At 50.9% G+C, this 14960-nt stretch overlaps 2 protein-coding genes across 2 annotated transcripts; one reads left to right on the top strand and one right to left on the bottom strand.

Annotated features, from left to right (window-relative positions):
- The first annotated feature begins 3928 nt into the window (after positions 1–3928).
- On the top strand, positions 3929–7166 carry Tnnc2 (troponin C2, fast skeletal type). The gene is made up of 6 exons (XM_042055114.1): positions 3929–3934; positions 6099–6150; positions 6246–6389; positions 6472–6586; positions 6752–6888; positions 7093–7166. The coding sequence occupies exons 1-6, from the start codon at positions 3929–3931 to the stop codon at positions 7122–7124; spliced, it is 486 nt and encodes a 161-aa protein (XP_041911048.1). The 3' UTR covers positions 7125–7166.
- Positions 7167–11983: 4817 nt separating this feature from the next.
- On the bottom strand, positions 11984–14612 carry Ube2c (ubiquitin conjugating enzyme E2 C). The gene is made up of 6 exons (XM_038331576.1): positions 14457–14612; positions 14160–14187; positions 13584–13670; positions 12712–12916; positions 12549–12608; positions 11984–12159 (listed from the first exon to the last, which is right to left on the bottom strand). Exons 1-6 carry the CDS (start codon positions 14555–14557, stop codon positions 12101–12103), a joined length of 540 nt encoding a protein of 179 aa, XP_038187504.1. The 5' UTR covers positions 14558–14612; the 3' UTR covers positions 11984–12100.
- Between the last annotated feature and the right edge of the window lie 348 nt (positions 14613–14960).

Genomic DNA, 14960 nt, shown 5'->3' on the forward strand with positions numbered 1-14960 from the left:
AAACAGATATGGTGGTTGTTAGGAATTTTCCTAATGCAAACTCTCTGCCAATGCAAATATCCCAATCAAGCCAAATCACAACAAGCCAAATTAAAAAATATCCAGGTTTAATGAGGTTCCTGTGCTCTCCGGTGGCCCAAGGGGGAAGCTGCAAACCCAACCACCAGGGGAGAGGAAAGAGACCGTGAGGGAACTTTCTGGGGAAGCAGTTTAAATAAATTGAGGGAGTGGTCAAGATTTTGGCGTGGCTGTCTTGACCCTCCTTCCAGGGATGGGTCAAGGCTTAGAGGGCACAGGGACAGGCCTCCAAAGATGGAGGCCAGAGACCAGGACTTATGGTGGTGAACACTTTTAATCCCAGCACTTGGGAGAGAGACAGGTGGGTCTCTCTGAGTGCAAGTCCAGCCTGGTCTACAGAGGGAGTAGGCCAGCCAGGGTGACATCTGGGACTTCAGCTTGCTGGCGACTTTAAGCTCTAATTGCCCTGCACTTGCTCACAGGCAGCCTGCAAGGACAAAAAGGCTCTCCACTCATTTTCCTCCTGCTGGCTGGCTATTAACTTTTCTGTAGTGTATGCCACACAGGTCAGGATGCACAGCCGGAGTTCAGCCCGGCATGATCGTGCACACCTGTTATTCCAGCACCTGAGGCAGGGGGATCCTGAGTTCAAGGCCTAACTCTAAACAACAGCAGCAGGAACTAACAAACAAGAAGTGAAAAGAAAGAGCGTGTTCATGATGTCATGGAAAGAAATCTGGTCTGTCCAGTCAGGCAGGAAAGCCAGCATTGCCTGCAAGCATGGCGCTTGGGAGGCTGAGGCAGAAGAATCGAAAGTTAGAGGGCAACCTGAACTATGTAGTGAAACTCTGTTAAAAAAAAAAAAAAGATACCCCCCTCACCCAAATAAGTGGCAACCCAAGTTCAATTCCACGGATCCACAGGTGAAGGGAGAGAATCCACCCTCCATCTCTGCCCCCTGACTACCATATGTGCAGTGTGGCGTTTGAGTGTGTGTGTGTATGCACAAATAAAATACAAAAGTTTTAAAAAGTGGTCCATTGCTGGGCGGTGGTGGCGCACGCCTTTAATCCCAGCATTTGGGAGGCAGAGGCAGGCGGATCTCTGTAAATCTGAGGCCAGCAGGCAGATGGAGCTCTGTGAGTTTGAGGCCAGCCTAGTCTACAAAGCAAGTTCAAAGACAGCTAGGACTGTTTACACAGAGAAACCCTTTGTCAAACCTTCCCCTCCATCCCCCCAAAAAGTGGTCCATCACTTCCATTGATAGATTTCTCATGTAAATGGTGTCAAAGTTAGGAGTGCTCTGTCTGGTTTTGTGTGTACGTGTGCATGCGTGCGTGCGTGTGTGCGTGTGCGTGTGTAGTCAGATGTTGCCTGGAGCTCACCCATTTGGCGAGGCTGGTGACTAATGAGCATCAGGGATCTACTAGTTTTCATTCCGGCCCCATCACCCCTTCCATTGCTGGGCTTATGGTCTCACATGGCTAATGAGAATCTAAACTCAAGGCCTGGTGTTTGTGTGGCGAGTACTTCACAGACAGAGCCATCTCCTATCACCTTTTTTCTCTTTTTCTTCTGAGATGCCCCCAAGGCTGGTGCTAAACTCCTTATTCCCCATCTTCCTACCTCCACCTCTCCAAATTACAGCAACCATACTGTTTTTATGTTTGTTTTTATTATGATTGTCTCAGTGAGGCCTCACATGTGACATGGTTCAAGTGTGGGGACAGAGGCTTGGAAGCTGTTTCTCTCCTTGAGCCACATAGCAGGCGTGTCGGGCAGAGGGAATACAGGAGGAAGAGATTTGAAAGCTGAGAAAGATCTCAGGGAGCTTCTAGCATATGCGATCGTCGAGGGTGGTGTTTAGGGCAGTACTGAAGCCTGGCCAGAGCGGAGCAATAGCAAGATGAGAAGAGAGGGTGAGTGAGAATAGGAGCAGCTAAGATCTTGCTTGGGTGTACTTGGGACCTTGGTTCTTATTGTTTCACCAGATAAACACAGGAGTGAGTTAGTGATGGGTGGTTGCTAAGGGTTGCCTTCCTCCTGTTGCAGACAAATGATCTCAGTGTCCATTGTCCAAGTTGGACTCCCCTGAGTACCATGCCTTGATCCTCTGCCTGGCAGGGGGAGGCCTTATTTAGCCCGGCCTAGCTCCTCTGAGCTTTCTTTGGAATGTCTATATATAGGGAAGAGTGTAGCCCAGTTGCCACTGTCCATCTGCCTTCCTTGGTGTCTGGTCCACCATGCCCTGGCCCCAGACTTAGTTGTCTCCATGTTCTTTCTCTTGATTTAGCAACTGTCCATGAGCCTCACTGCTCAGCCAGGACCCAATGGATTCTTAGGGTGTGTTCCTTTTGGACCCTTCTACGCCCCATTTTCACTCTACAGAGGATAAGCTGAACTGTAGGAAAGGGCTAGCTGCCTGCTTTCATGTTTTCATAAGTACTTGTGTATTTATGAATATTTCATGTATAAACTTACATTCCAAACCCCAGGGATTTCACAATAAAAAGAAAATTGAATAACTTCATTGGTAAATGAGCTTTTTGCTCATGGGAACGAAGCCTCCAGTGCTGGGGAAGTAGTTTATTGGGGACAGTGCTTGTCTGTCATGCACGAAGCTCTGTGTTCAACTCTCAACATCAAGTAAAATCAGGCATGATGGCGTACATGTAAAATCCCAGCATTTGGGAGGTGGAGGCAGGAGGAGTGGATTTGAAGCTAGTCTGAGCTACGTGAGGCCCTATCTCAAAAAATAATAATTAAAGAAAGAAAGATTTTTTTAAAAAATGAAGCCTCAGCCTCTGACCCTCTAAGACACAGCAAACAGAGGACTTTAGAACCTAGCTTTGTAGAGGCAGGGAAGTCCTAGATATTTGATGTCTAGAACAGAGCCACTTGCTGTCTCTTCTGTCTCTTTGCTATTTAGAGAAACATCTATCTTCCTCATCAAAAGCTGGGTTCTAAATGCCCTATCCCTGAATAAACATAACTTAAGAGAAGACTCCTTTTTCTTTTTTAATGCTCATTTCTCCTCCTAACAAAGCCCAACTCTCATTGCGCTGTACACATTTTTTGTTTGTTTGTTTTTCAAGACAGGGTTTCTCTGTGTAGCCCTCGCTGTCCTGGAACTCACTTTGTAGACCAGACTGACCTTGAACTCCAATATCTGCCTGCCTCTGCCTTGCAAGTGCTGGGGTTAAAGGTGTGTTCCACTGCCGGCTCCTCTGAACATGTCTTCTGGGTAGGTCCCTGAGGCCTGCTTGTCCTAACTTTTCCACAGTAAATGTTAAATGGTAAGAATTGCCAAGGCTGGGGTTCAGTGGTCAAGAGCCCCAGAGGACCTCGGTTCAATTCCCAGCACTCACATAGTGGCTCCCAATTGTGGGATCCAATGCCTTCTTCTGATCTCCTTGGGCACCAGGCATGCACACAGTGTACAAACATACGCTGACAAAACACCCATATACATTTAAAAAAAAAGTTTGAAAAGACTCACCAAAGACGGGGATGTAGCTCAGTTGGTAGCACACTTTGTAATGTGCACAAGGCCTTTGCTTGGATTCCCAGCACTGCAGATGCTGTGTATATCCTACATCAGGCATGCCTACAGTCTCAGTGATTTGGGAGACTAAGACAAGAGGACTGCTTGAGCCCAGGAGTTCGAGGCCAGATCAGCTGAGAGTGGAGACTCAGTTGCAAAATCAATCAAAGGACTTAAGCAAGGTTTAGTGGTAAATGCCTGTAGATCCCAGCATTCTGGAGATGGAAGCCGGAGGATTAGAACGTCAAGGTTGTCTTCAGCTACCTAAGGAGTTCAAGGCCATCCTGGGATGTGCAAGACCTGGCCTCCTAATGGGGAAAAGAATTCCTCTGTAGGCCTGTGCTATTTACAAAGCACTCTAGCCAAATGGTGGTAATAATAGTTACCACCTCACAGGATGAACACCAGGATGAGATCATGGAGCTGAGATGTTCCGCATAGTGTGGAGACATTGTGGGAGTTTAGTAAGTGGTGTTTTAGGTATCCTTCCCCCCTTGGGCCATGGTACAAGCTAGGCGACTTATTCATCTGGGCTCACATTTGCCACTTCTATCTTGGAGGGAGGTGTGTACTTTGAGGAGCCTCACCATGTGTCCACAGTCATATGGCTCAGAGGCACGACTGTGTCTTGAATTTGGGACTTCAAGCCTGGGCTCTTCCCATTCCACTCCCACGACGCTGTCTCTATTCTGAACATCCTCTCCCATCTCGGAGTAAATGTACCGGGGGTAGAGAGCTCCCTAAGACAGTGAGGCAGGCCCTTCTCCTAAGAATCCAGGAGGATGCAGTGCCAGAGGCTGCCACCTGCTCAGAAGCTTCAATTTCCCTGCAAAGGCCCTTGGCTAAATTAGGTAATGGGCTAGGACTCTGGGAGGGGTGGGGCTTGCTGACCCCTGGATCTGATTGGTCAGGGTATCCAGTTCTGGGGAGCAGGGAGGAGGGAAGAGAGGATGCCCCTACAAATCCTAGGGGGTAGAGAGATCTGGGGCACTTTTGGGTGGTGGAGTGCAAAGGAGACAACCCACAGCTGAGGAGCCCCTGTAACCAGCAACCATGGTAAGGACATGAGAGGACACCACTGCTTATGGGCCTCTTTCAGTCCCAGAACTGGGTGTCCTGTGGGCAGCAGAGTGGGCATTGAAGGTGGAAGATGAGGGTTGCTGGAACCCAAGTCCTGCTAGGACACCCTGGGAAGGTTGTTCCAGGAATTCATCCTCAAGGCTGTGACATCCTGGCCACCTTCTGAGGCTTGAGATGGTGATATTCTGCATCCAGGGTTATGTGGAAAGGGTCTCAGCCCGTCTGCTTCATAGGAGAGATAGGAACCCTGAGGGCAGGCACAAGTCGCCCAGAAAGGCAGAGGCTGAGTTGGCTTCTTAGGCCCAGCTAAGTGTGTGGCATCCAGAGAAAAAAGGGTTCCTGTCTGTAGGCCTATAGACAGCTCAGGTGCAGGCCTCTAAGAATCCTGAGGATGATGGGAAGTAGGAGGGTGACAGACCAGAGTTACAGACCCTGACCATCCACAGAGGGCCTAGTCTGGGGCTGCCATTTTCTTCTCCTTCCCACTTCACTTGAAGGAGTAATTGGACTCCAGAGACCAGCTGCCGTTGCCCATGCCCAACTAAAAATAGCCTATCCTCCTGGGTCAGGCCAAGGGTGGAGGAGGGCAGGAGGATCTGGGCCAGCTGGCTGAAGAGCGTCTTGGTATTCATCACTCCTTCCTCACCACCAAGTCACCAAAGCCCTGACCTAGCTGGCCTAGAAAAATCCACAGAGACCTTATTTTCAGGGTCACGTGTGACTTTATGCATATGGAAACCCAGGACTCAGAAGGCAGAGGCAGGAGAATGGAGAACTTGAGGCCAGGTTGGTTCCAGGCCAACCTGGGCTGCGTTGCAAGACTATCTCAAAACCAAAACTCTGAAACAGAACCAAATTTCCTTATTTCCACACCAAGGCACGGCCACCCCATCACATTTGCCATAGTGCCTGAGGTGTCTACTCCAACGACCGCATGTGAAACTTCGCCTCTGAGGCAAAGCTGCCCGTGTCTTCTTGTGGGCTCAGCCTCTGAGCACTCGGCAGGTGTCCTGTGACTCTGCATTCTGTTATTTAGTTCAGGTCAAGTATTCATGGCCACTTGTCAAGTACCAAGCAGTGTTAGGAGACAGGGGAATCTAGAAAATCTCTGGTGCTACCATATCCCAAACCCTCTCCTTCCCCCGATTTTTTATTGTCCCTGCAAAGCGGCCCAGGATGTGTGACTTGCAAAAGGTCGCTGTTGGGGATGGGGGGTTTCCTGGCTTGGCTCCCTTCTATGGCTCCAGAGGATACATGAGAAAACTATGGGCATAGTCTGTGTCCCCCTCTCCTCAGCACTGGCAGTGGGCACTGAGGGGTACCTGAGCGGGGCAGTAGGTTTGGAGTAGTTCTGGAGGGCCCAGGGACACTTCCTAACAAGTGGGGGCTGAGGAGGATGAAACTGAGGTGAGACTCTGCCCTTCTGCACTCTTGATTCTCTCTTTGTTTTCTCCAGACGGACCAACAGGCTGAGGCCAGGTCCTACCTCAGCGAGGAGATGATCGCTGGTGAGTGAGAATGTGCCACTGGGGGAGAGGAGAATAGGTGGGAGGCTGACAATCCAACCAGCCTCACTCATCCCTCTCCGCTTCTCCCCCGGTAGAGTTCAAGGCTGCCTTTGACATGTTTGATGCTGATGGTGGTGGGGACATCAGCGTTAAAGAGCTGGGCACCGTGATGAGGATGCTAGGGCAGACACCCACCAAAGAAGAACTGGATGCCATCATTGAGGAGGTGGATGAGGATGGTGAGCTGGGCCCTCCAGGGCAGGGGGCGGTGGGGAGAGGCTCAGGGCGTGCTGGGCTAAGTGTGCCGCCCGTTCCCCGCAGGCAGCGGTACCATCGACTTTGAGGAGTTCTTGGTCATGATGGTGCGCCAGATGAAAGAGGATGCGAAAGGGAAGAGCGAAGAAGAGCTGGCAGAGTGTTTCCGCATCTTTGACAGGTGCGGGTGGGGTCTGGGATCAGGGACTTGGGAGCAGAGGGAGAGCCTGCTGGCCTGAAGAGAAGGGGCAGGCTGGCCAGGATCAGGGTGTGAGCTGAGGCGTCAGGCATGGCTCCAGCAATTCACCGGTTCCCTGTGTCATGCTCTGTCCATTTCCCCCCAAAGGAACGCAGACGGCTACATTGATGCTGAGGAGCTGGCTGAGATTTTCCGGGCTTCTGGGGAGCACGTGACAGATGAGGAGATCGAATCCCTGATGAAGGACGGAGATAAGAACAACGATGGCCGCATTGACTTCGACGGTGAGGGCCAGCGGGAGCTCTTAGCTTTGTAGGTGGAGCTGGGCGTAGCTTGATCAAGTTCCCTCCCACTGTCTTGAGGCCCGAGCGGGCCGTTTAGAGCAACTTATCCTTTAGCGACTAGGCGCCCCTCTGCGAGTGGAGAGCCCAGGCCAGGTCTCTGTCCCCGGAGAGGTACCCTGAGCTCTTCTCTCTTTTTCTCCTCAGAGTTCCTGAAGATGATGGAGGGCGTTCAGTAAGGAGCCGGCCTTCGCTTCCACCCAGATCGCAGGTCCCCTGGTGTGGACAACTCCACCCTTGCCTTCCCCGCCCCACCAGGGAAGGGCCGCTCCTTCGGACTTTGTGACTGGAAGGAATAAAAGCTGACGTTGCAAAGCTGGCCTGACTGACGGGGAATGATTGAGGGTAAGGAATCTTAGGGGTTGGTTGCCTGGCTGGCTTGGCGCCCAGAGCGTTCCCCCGAACGGCGGTATATGGAAAGGAACTGGGTCACGTGAGCCCGAGGCACGGGAGGCGGAGGGCTGGGCGGTGCTCGACCAGCTCTACAGGTTCGCGGCCAGCTAGTGCAGCAGGCGCTGGCCGTGGGCAGCTCGACAAGTGGGCAGCAGTTGTGCCCGGCGCTGCAGGAAGGGGAACCGCTGGGTGACCTGACCGCCAGTCAAGCAAAAGCGCCCGAGACTGGGCAAAGGTGTGCGGAAGCTGGAACCCGGGAGATGGCAACTCTTCTTTTCCCTCACCATTTCTGGAAACTCTTGGGTCTAGGGTGTAGTACGTTCACACTCTGCAGGTTCGTCCTGAGGAGGAGGGATCTTTTCATCCATCCCAGACAGCTGCGTGAACTACTTTGTTCAGGCTCAAAGCGGGAAGAGAGCATCGTTTCTTTGGTCCCTCATCTCCCTCCCTTAAGCCCCCTCCATTACACTCCAAAGGGCCAAAGGCATGACCTAGCTAAAGTGAAATCCTATCCCGAAGGATGTGCCTTTCTTAGGAACCTGGCGTATTCATCAACCCACAAGCCCGGGCTCAGATACCGTCTCCTCCCTGGATCCCAGCCCCCAGTGATTCAGACAGCGCCACTAACCTTCCCTACCACTCAATTCCTACCAAGCCAGAACTAATTGAGTGCAGTAATTAGCCTTGGGTTTGAACCCTCACTGCCTGTGTCTGTTTCCTCATCTGTAAAACGAAGATGACGAATACTTACGGGGGGATAGGAGTTCTAGAATACCTGTGGATGAAGTAGAACAGCTCCCGACACAGAGCAAACATTTAATAAATGCTGGCACTTACGGGGTTCTGGAGATGGGGCCCAGGTGCACGCCAGGCAAATACAGGGCCACTGAGCCACATTTCTACTCCATTCCATTGTATATAGCATATGTATCTTTTGCTAATATTAGGATCACCCTTACTACCCTTCTTTTTCTTTTCTTTTTTTCTTGAGACAGCATCGCTCTGTGTAGCCCCATCTAGCCTGGAACTCACTCTGTAGACCATGCTGGCCTCAAACTCACAGCGATCTGTGGGCGGTCTGCCTCCCAAATTCTGGAATTAAAGGTGTGCGCCACCATGCCAGCCACCCTGCCACCATTCTTGAAACCCTGAATTTTACTGTTATTTTATTCATGACTACAACCCACCTTCTCTATCCCTGTCCTTTCTTTTTTCCTCCCACGGAAACATTTTTATTCTTTTAGATTTATGAGTGTGAATGTTTCACCTACATGTGTGTCTGTGCACCACATTTGCCTGGAACCCGAGGACACAAGATGGCATTGAATCCCCTGGAACTGGAGTTACAGATGGCTATGATCCACCATATGGGTGCTGGGAACTGAACCCAGGTTCTATGCAAGAGTAACAAGTGCTCTTAACCACTGAGCCATCTCTCCAGCCCCTCCACTTAAACTTTTTTTTTTAAATTACATTTTTGTCCCATGTGTTTGCGGGTGTGTATTATGCTATATGCGTACATAGAGAGGTCGGAGGACAGCTTTTGGGAGACATTCTCCCTTCACGCGACCCGGGCTTGAACTCAGGCTGTCAAGCTTTCTGGCAAGCAGCTTCCGGTTCCTCTTCTCTTGTTCCACTTATATACCTCCCAGCTTCTGCTTTCAGCCCGCTCCAGTGCTGGTGTTAGAGACCGCCAATATTTACCCAGTGCCCACTTTGTGCTGTTGTTGCCCATTCCGTCTTAGCTCGTCACCACCTTACTTCTTGATAAGGTACTATCTTCCTTGCACTAAACTGCAGCCAAGAGGGTCTTTCTCTTTCCTTCCTGTTGACTGAGGTTTCTGTCCCGTCCTGTCCTGCAGCCATTAAGTCCCAAAGAATCACACAGAGGTCTATATTAATTATAAACTGATTGGCCTAGTAGTTCAGGTTTCTTATTTTGTTTTTGTTTCTTTTTTTGAGACAAGGTTTCTCTGTAGTTTTGGAGCCTGTCCTGGAACTAGCTCCTGTAGACCAGGTTGGCCTTAAACTCACAGAGATCCACCTGCCTCTGCCTCCCAGAGTACTGGGATTAAAGGTGTGCACCATCACCACCCAGTTTATTAATTCTTAATCTTACATCAACCTGTTATTCTTGTCTGTGTTAGCAACGTGGCTTGATACCTTTTTTTCAGTGAGGCAGTCACATCTTGCATCCTCTGAGTCTGGGTGATCACACTGCATAGTGTTTCCTCTTCCCAGAACTCTCATTGCCCTGCCTATACTTCCTGCCTGGCTACTGGCCAATTGACATTTCATTTTATTTATTTGGTTTTTCGAGACAGGGTTCCTGTGTAGCTTTGGAGCCTGTCCTGGAACTAACTCTTTGTAAACCAGGCTGGCTTCAAAGTCACAAAGATCTGCCTGCCTCTGCCTCCTGAGTGCTGGGATTAAAGGCAAGCACCACCACCGCCTGGCTTCAATCAGCATCTTATTAATGACATGTGATAGGATGAAAGACCATTGTCCCACAGCACCTTTCTTTCTTGGTTTTCTGTGCAGCCTTGGCTGTCCTGGAACTCTCTGTAGACCAGGCTGACTCTGAACTCAGATCTGTCTCTGCGCCTCTGCTGGGATTAAGGGTGTGGGCTCAGTCTCACATCACTGCTGTGTCCAAGGCTGTTTAGCTTTTGTTGACTTCAAGATAAATCTCAAGTAGCTGCCCCTTCCCCCTTATGCCTGCAGTTCTGGGGACTGAACCTAGATTCTCTGGTGTAACAGGCATTTTGCCATGGCAGCAAGCCCTGGGAGAGCAGACACCCAGCTACTTTGGCAGCTTGTACTCCTCGCAGTATGCACACCTCTGGAGTGCTTGCTCCCCAAGAAACACCCCCCTTTCTTTCCACTGTAGGACTTTACACTGTACAGCGGCAGAGCCTAAGTCCTTTATTTAGAGACAGGGTTTCTCTCTGTAGCCCTGGCTGCCCTGGAACTCAACTCTCTAGACCAGGCTAGCCTCAAACTCTGAGATTTGCCTGCCTCTGCCTCCCAAATTCTGGGATTAAAGGCTGTGCCACCACTGCCCCCTTATTTGGTTCTTAACTAGTTACAACTCGGTCCTTGTGACAGGGGAGGTCAGCTGACCACGTAGAGGACTAACCACCACCTTAAGGAGCACACGTCCCAGCCTTCCAAGGCAGACAGGTATACAGCCATTTCAGCATTTATCTGGAGCCGATTTAGTGTGGGGTGGGAGTGGTTCTGAGCACTCCTGTTCTTAGGCTTCCTCTTCAGTCTGTTCTAGGTGGCACCTGTGCTGTTTCCAGGACCACACCTTTTTCTTTTGCTAGAATTGCAGGCATGTCTCATCGTGCTGAACTCATACCTGTTTTTGGTATGTATTGAGATAGGGCCCTGATAACATGCTTCTTTCTGCCTTAGAACTAGATACAGACCAGACTGCTACTGTGTTTCTGGGGACTGAACACAGGGTCTGATGCACGACAGGCAGGCACTCTACCAACCGAACCACACCCTTTGCTGAATACCTTGTATGTTAACTAGACCACAGCAAAAGTAAACTGGGGCTCATCAGAAATGAAACGCTGACTGTCATTGCTTGTACTTTAACAAGATCCCAAGTGGGTTTGTCCACATTACATGGATTTTAAAGCTCTATGCCCAAGAGAAACACTAACTTCTGAGCTGACAATTCAATTTTCCTTTTCCACAGTGGCTGTAAGGGATCTGGACTGAGGATGTGCTAACAGTAGTTAACGGGGCTGGCTAGAATCTTCCTGACAGGCCTGTCCCTCTGCCTCGCCTCCCTCTTCCCACAGGCCTGCACAACCACCTGCTTGCAGAGCTGACGACTTGGGGAGGGTCCTCATGGAGATGGAGCAGGAGGTGAAAGTGCCCCCCAATCCCTGGCATGGAACCATGTGTGTCCAGAACTCGGACCTGCTATAGGGTAACCTGAGCCCCCCATATAACGTCTGTTAGAAAGTGGGTGTCAGCCGGGCGGCGGTGGCGCACGCCTTTAATCCCAGCACTCGGGAGGCAGAGGCAGGCGGATCTCTGTGAGTTCGAGACCAGCCTGGTCTACAAGAGCTAGTTCCAGGACAGGCTCCAAAGCTACAGAGAAACCCTGTCTCGAAAAACCAAAAAAAAAAAAAAAAAAAAAAAAAAAAAAAAAAAAAAAAAAAAAAAAAAAAAAAAGAAAGTGGGTGTCTAGTGCTTCCCTCTCCTACACATTCTTGAGCTTAAGGGTCTGGCTTAGCCTCATCTGTAACCCACCTGGCACTGTTCCTGATATTCACAGTGCATGCTGTAACTCAGAAATGGACATTAATCTGGGGCTGGAACTGAACCCAGGACTTCACAGGTATTCAACATGCTCTCTGCCAGGGAGTTATACTTCCAGGCAAACAAGCATTATCGTGACACCCACTTTATTGGTGAAGACTATATGCAGACACACAAGGTCACACCCTAGTAACCTACATTCAGCCCCACTGTGTCTATCAGCTGCTTCCAACCCTGGAGCCAACAGGCCAGCACCCAGATGTTAAGCTAGCTCCCTTCTTGTCCCAAGTACCACTGGCTGAGGGTAACTTATACAAAAACAATCAACGTGTATTTATTTAATATACATTGTAAGGGCTTAAGCAGACTTAAGTTAAAAAGACAAATAAAACAAAAATAACAGCACAGCGTAGAAATCAAGGAGAGGACAGACCATCTAAGAAAAAAGACGACACAAGGAGAAGCTGGACATCTCGTGTCAGGGCTCTTGACTGGAGACCTGCTTTGAATAGGTTTCTTGCAGGTACTTCTTAAATGCTGGAAGAGAACAAACAGGTCTCAGGGGAGAGATAGGATGGGGGAGGCCGGCAGGGTGTGTTCTCCCTGCCCAGTAGATTACCCCCCCCCCCCCCCCCCCCGCCGCTGTTGCCATCTAGCTGGCTCCTTGATTAACTTGCTTCCAGAGTCCAGGAAAGGTACAGGAGACAGGGCTTCTTCATGTAGTCCTGGCTGTCCTGGAACTCGCTCTGTACACCAGGCTGGCATTGAGCTGAACTCCTTTGAGCTCTGCCTGCTTCTGCATGTACCACTACCACCCAGGGCCAGGAGACACATTCTACCCAAAGATCCCTTTATCTATTCAAGTACGGAGGAAGCAACAGGGCAACTCATCACAGGGTCCCTCTGAAGGCTGGAGAAGAACCTACCTGTGGGGTTTTTCCAGAGCTCTGCAGCATGCGTGTTCAATGGGCTATCGATGTTGGGTTCTGTGGATGGAGTCAGAACAGTCAGAGGGATAAGAGGCAGGTTCAGGGGAGCCCTGGCGAATTCCCACCATGGTGTGCAGGAGTGGGTGGTCTCAGAAGTTACCTCCTAGCAGGCTCTGGATAGACAGCAAGATGGTTCTGACATCATATAGAGCGGACCACTTATCCTTGAGGATGTCCAGACAGATGTTGCCCTGAGTGTCTACATTGGGGTGGTAGCAGGGCGTGAGGAACTTCACTGTGGGTGCGTTGTAAGGGTAGCCACTGGGGAACTCGAGTGAGAGTTTATACCTCAGGTCTTCATATACCTGGCATTGGGGGAAAAAGAAGGGCAAAGTAAGTCCCCTGTGCACCCCTCACCCCCACATTCTATTCAAGCCCCAAATAAGGCCATGACTTTTGAGTCTGAAATCTGACCAGCAGATAATGAATGTGGCAAGTTGGTCCCCGGTGCTTTCTTCTTATCTGGGGGGATATCAGTGACCTTTTGGTCAAAAGATTGAGACAGGGCATCCCGAGGGCTACCAGAGAGGTGCAATTAGTATCTTAGTCAATGTGAAAATTCTGCCAGGAGGTGGTGGCACACGCTTTTAACCCCAGCACCCGGGAGGTAGAGGCAGATGGATCTCTGTGAGTTTAAGGCCAGCCTGGTCTACAGAGCGAGTTCCAAGACAGGCCCCAAAGTTACACAGGGAAACCCTGTCTCAAAAACCAAAAACAACAACAAAGTAAATAATAAAAGAAAGTAAAAATTCAGATTTGACTCTGAGCCAATTTCTGATTTTAATAAAACCAGATCTGCCACAATGGGCAGCTGCTTGTTGAGCCCTCCCGCTTCACCGTGGCCTCTAACTGGCACTGCCCAAAGAGCCCCTTCCCACTGTACTCAGAGAACATGGCCACAGGCACAGGGGACGGAAGTTGCCTCCTCTGTCACACTCAGCAACGTGACCCCAAGTCCCACACCACACTTACTGTGCCGGCTGCTCCATGGATGGTCCCTACCCATTTGAACAGGTTGTCTGATTCAGGGAAGGCGGAAATCCCTTTGTCACCAGACATCTGTGGGAAGAAGACACCCAACTGCTGGATTCCGGAGTACACTTTCAGGCACAGAAAGGGTTCACTGTGGGAGTGCCTGCCCTGATATCATTATAGTCAGGCCCTAAACAGAGCAGCTGGAGTCAAATCACAGGAGGAAGGAGTGGAACAGGGAAGCGCATGGAATTTAAATTAATTATATGGTATTAGAACCTGTGAATTGATATTTAGGGTAATACAGCAAAGGCCCACCAGAAGAGAGAATTCCAAGGTCTGAAGAGACTAGCAGGGTGGGGTGGATGAGGTCAGAGCTGGGGCTGAAAGTAGGCAGGGATGAGCCCAGATAAGCCCATGACTCGGGAAGCCGGCTGCTATGTTCAAAGGATTTCTCATAAGGGAGTAAATTACACCCAACGGATTAGCAAGGAACCTGAAGTCGGAAATGCTATTGATAATTGGGTGGGGGATGGGAGGGCGGGCCAATTGATCTTTAAAAATGCCGTCACTCACCATGAGGGTCATCAGCTCCTGTTGTAGCCTGCAAAGAGAAGTAGGCGTCACTTGTGGCATGGCTGCTGCCACTCGACTCTCCTGAGGAGCTGTCATGGAGGCATCGCCTCTTCTTCGAAGGAGGACCCGGGTGAACCTTCTGTTGCATGTTAACCCCAGCGCTCCTAGGGCGTCTTCTGAGAGCCGCCTGGCAGCGCCCCCAGCCTTTCATCTCCTGAGTTCCTGGTGCCCCTCTTGTGTCCCAAGCCTCACCGGCTACCGGGGATGAGGCCCGGGGGTGAGCTCCGCACTACTCACCTCTTGCCCACAGGGCCCCGGGCGGCACCCCCGCTGGGCTCGGCTCCCTTGCGAACGGCGGCGACGCTGGCGGCAGCTGGGTCGCGGTTTTGCGAGGCCATCCCGAGGACGCTGGCAGCGGAACACGAGTGCGGAGACGTAAGAGCAACTGCGGGGCTCCGGGCCGCCGCCCGCGTTTGAATCCTAACCCTCTCGCAGCGAGAGCCAATCACAGGCTCGGTTGGGTTTGATCCAGCCAATGGGCGCCCCGGAGAGCTCTGCCTCTGCGCAACCGCTAGGCCACCCAATAACGCTCCGCGATTGGACGTCGGGGCCTATGTCGGACAGCCGATTGGCGGGGAGGGCTGCCATTAACTAACAAACCGGTAGCAGATTGGTGGCCATTGGAAGACGCCGACCATTAAAGGGTCAAGAAATCGTCTGCATGACTACAACCCCCTCCCCTCGCACCGGGCGCCCAGTCCTTTGGGGACCGGACTCTCCAGTCGCTGGACTGTAATTAGG

Source organism: Arvicola amphibius, chromosome 5, assembly GCF_903992535.2.
Source record: "Arvicola amphibius chromosome 5, mArvAmp1.2, whole genome shotgun sequence".
NCBI classification, from domain to species: Eukaryota; Metazoa; Chordata; class Mammalia; order Rodentia; family Cricetidae; genus Arvicola; species Arvicola amphibius.

What these genes read in the sequence shown, in the direction of transcription:
- Tnnc2 (XM_042055114.1), top strand. An exon ending in CAGCGAGGAGATGATCGCTG is followed by an intron (nt 6,151 to 6,245) that starts GTGAGTGAGAAT and finishes CTCCCCCGGTAG; the next exon opens with AGTTCAAGGCTGCCTTTGAC. An exon ending in TGAGGAGGTGGATGAGGATG is followed by an intron (nt 6,390 to 6,471) that starts GTGAGCTGGGCC and finishes CGTTCCCCGCAG; the next exon opens with GCAGCGGTACCATCGACTTT.
- Ube2c (XM_038331576.1), bottom strand. Translation starts at nt 14,557, where the DNA reads ATGGCCTCGCAAAACCGCGACCCAGCTGCCGCCAGCGTCGCCGCCGTT. An exon ending in AGGAGCTGATGACCCTCATG is followed by an intron (nt 13,671 to 14,159) that starts GTGAGTGACGGC and finishes TTCTTCCCACAG; the next exon opens with ATGTCTGGTGACAAAGGGAT. An exon ending in TATCCAGAGCCTGCTAGGAG is followed by an intron (nt 12,609 to 12,711) that starts GTAACTTCTGAG and finishes CTCCATCCACAG; the next exon opens with AACCCAACATCGATAGCCCA.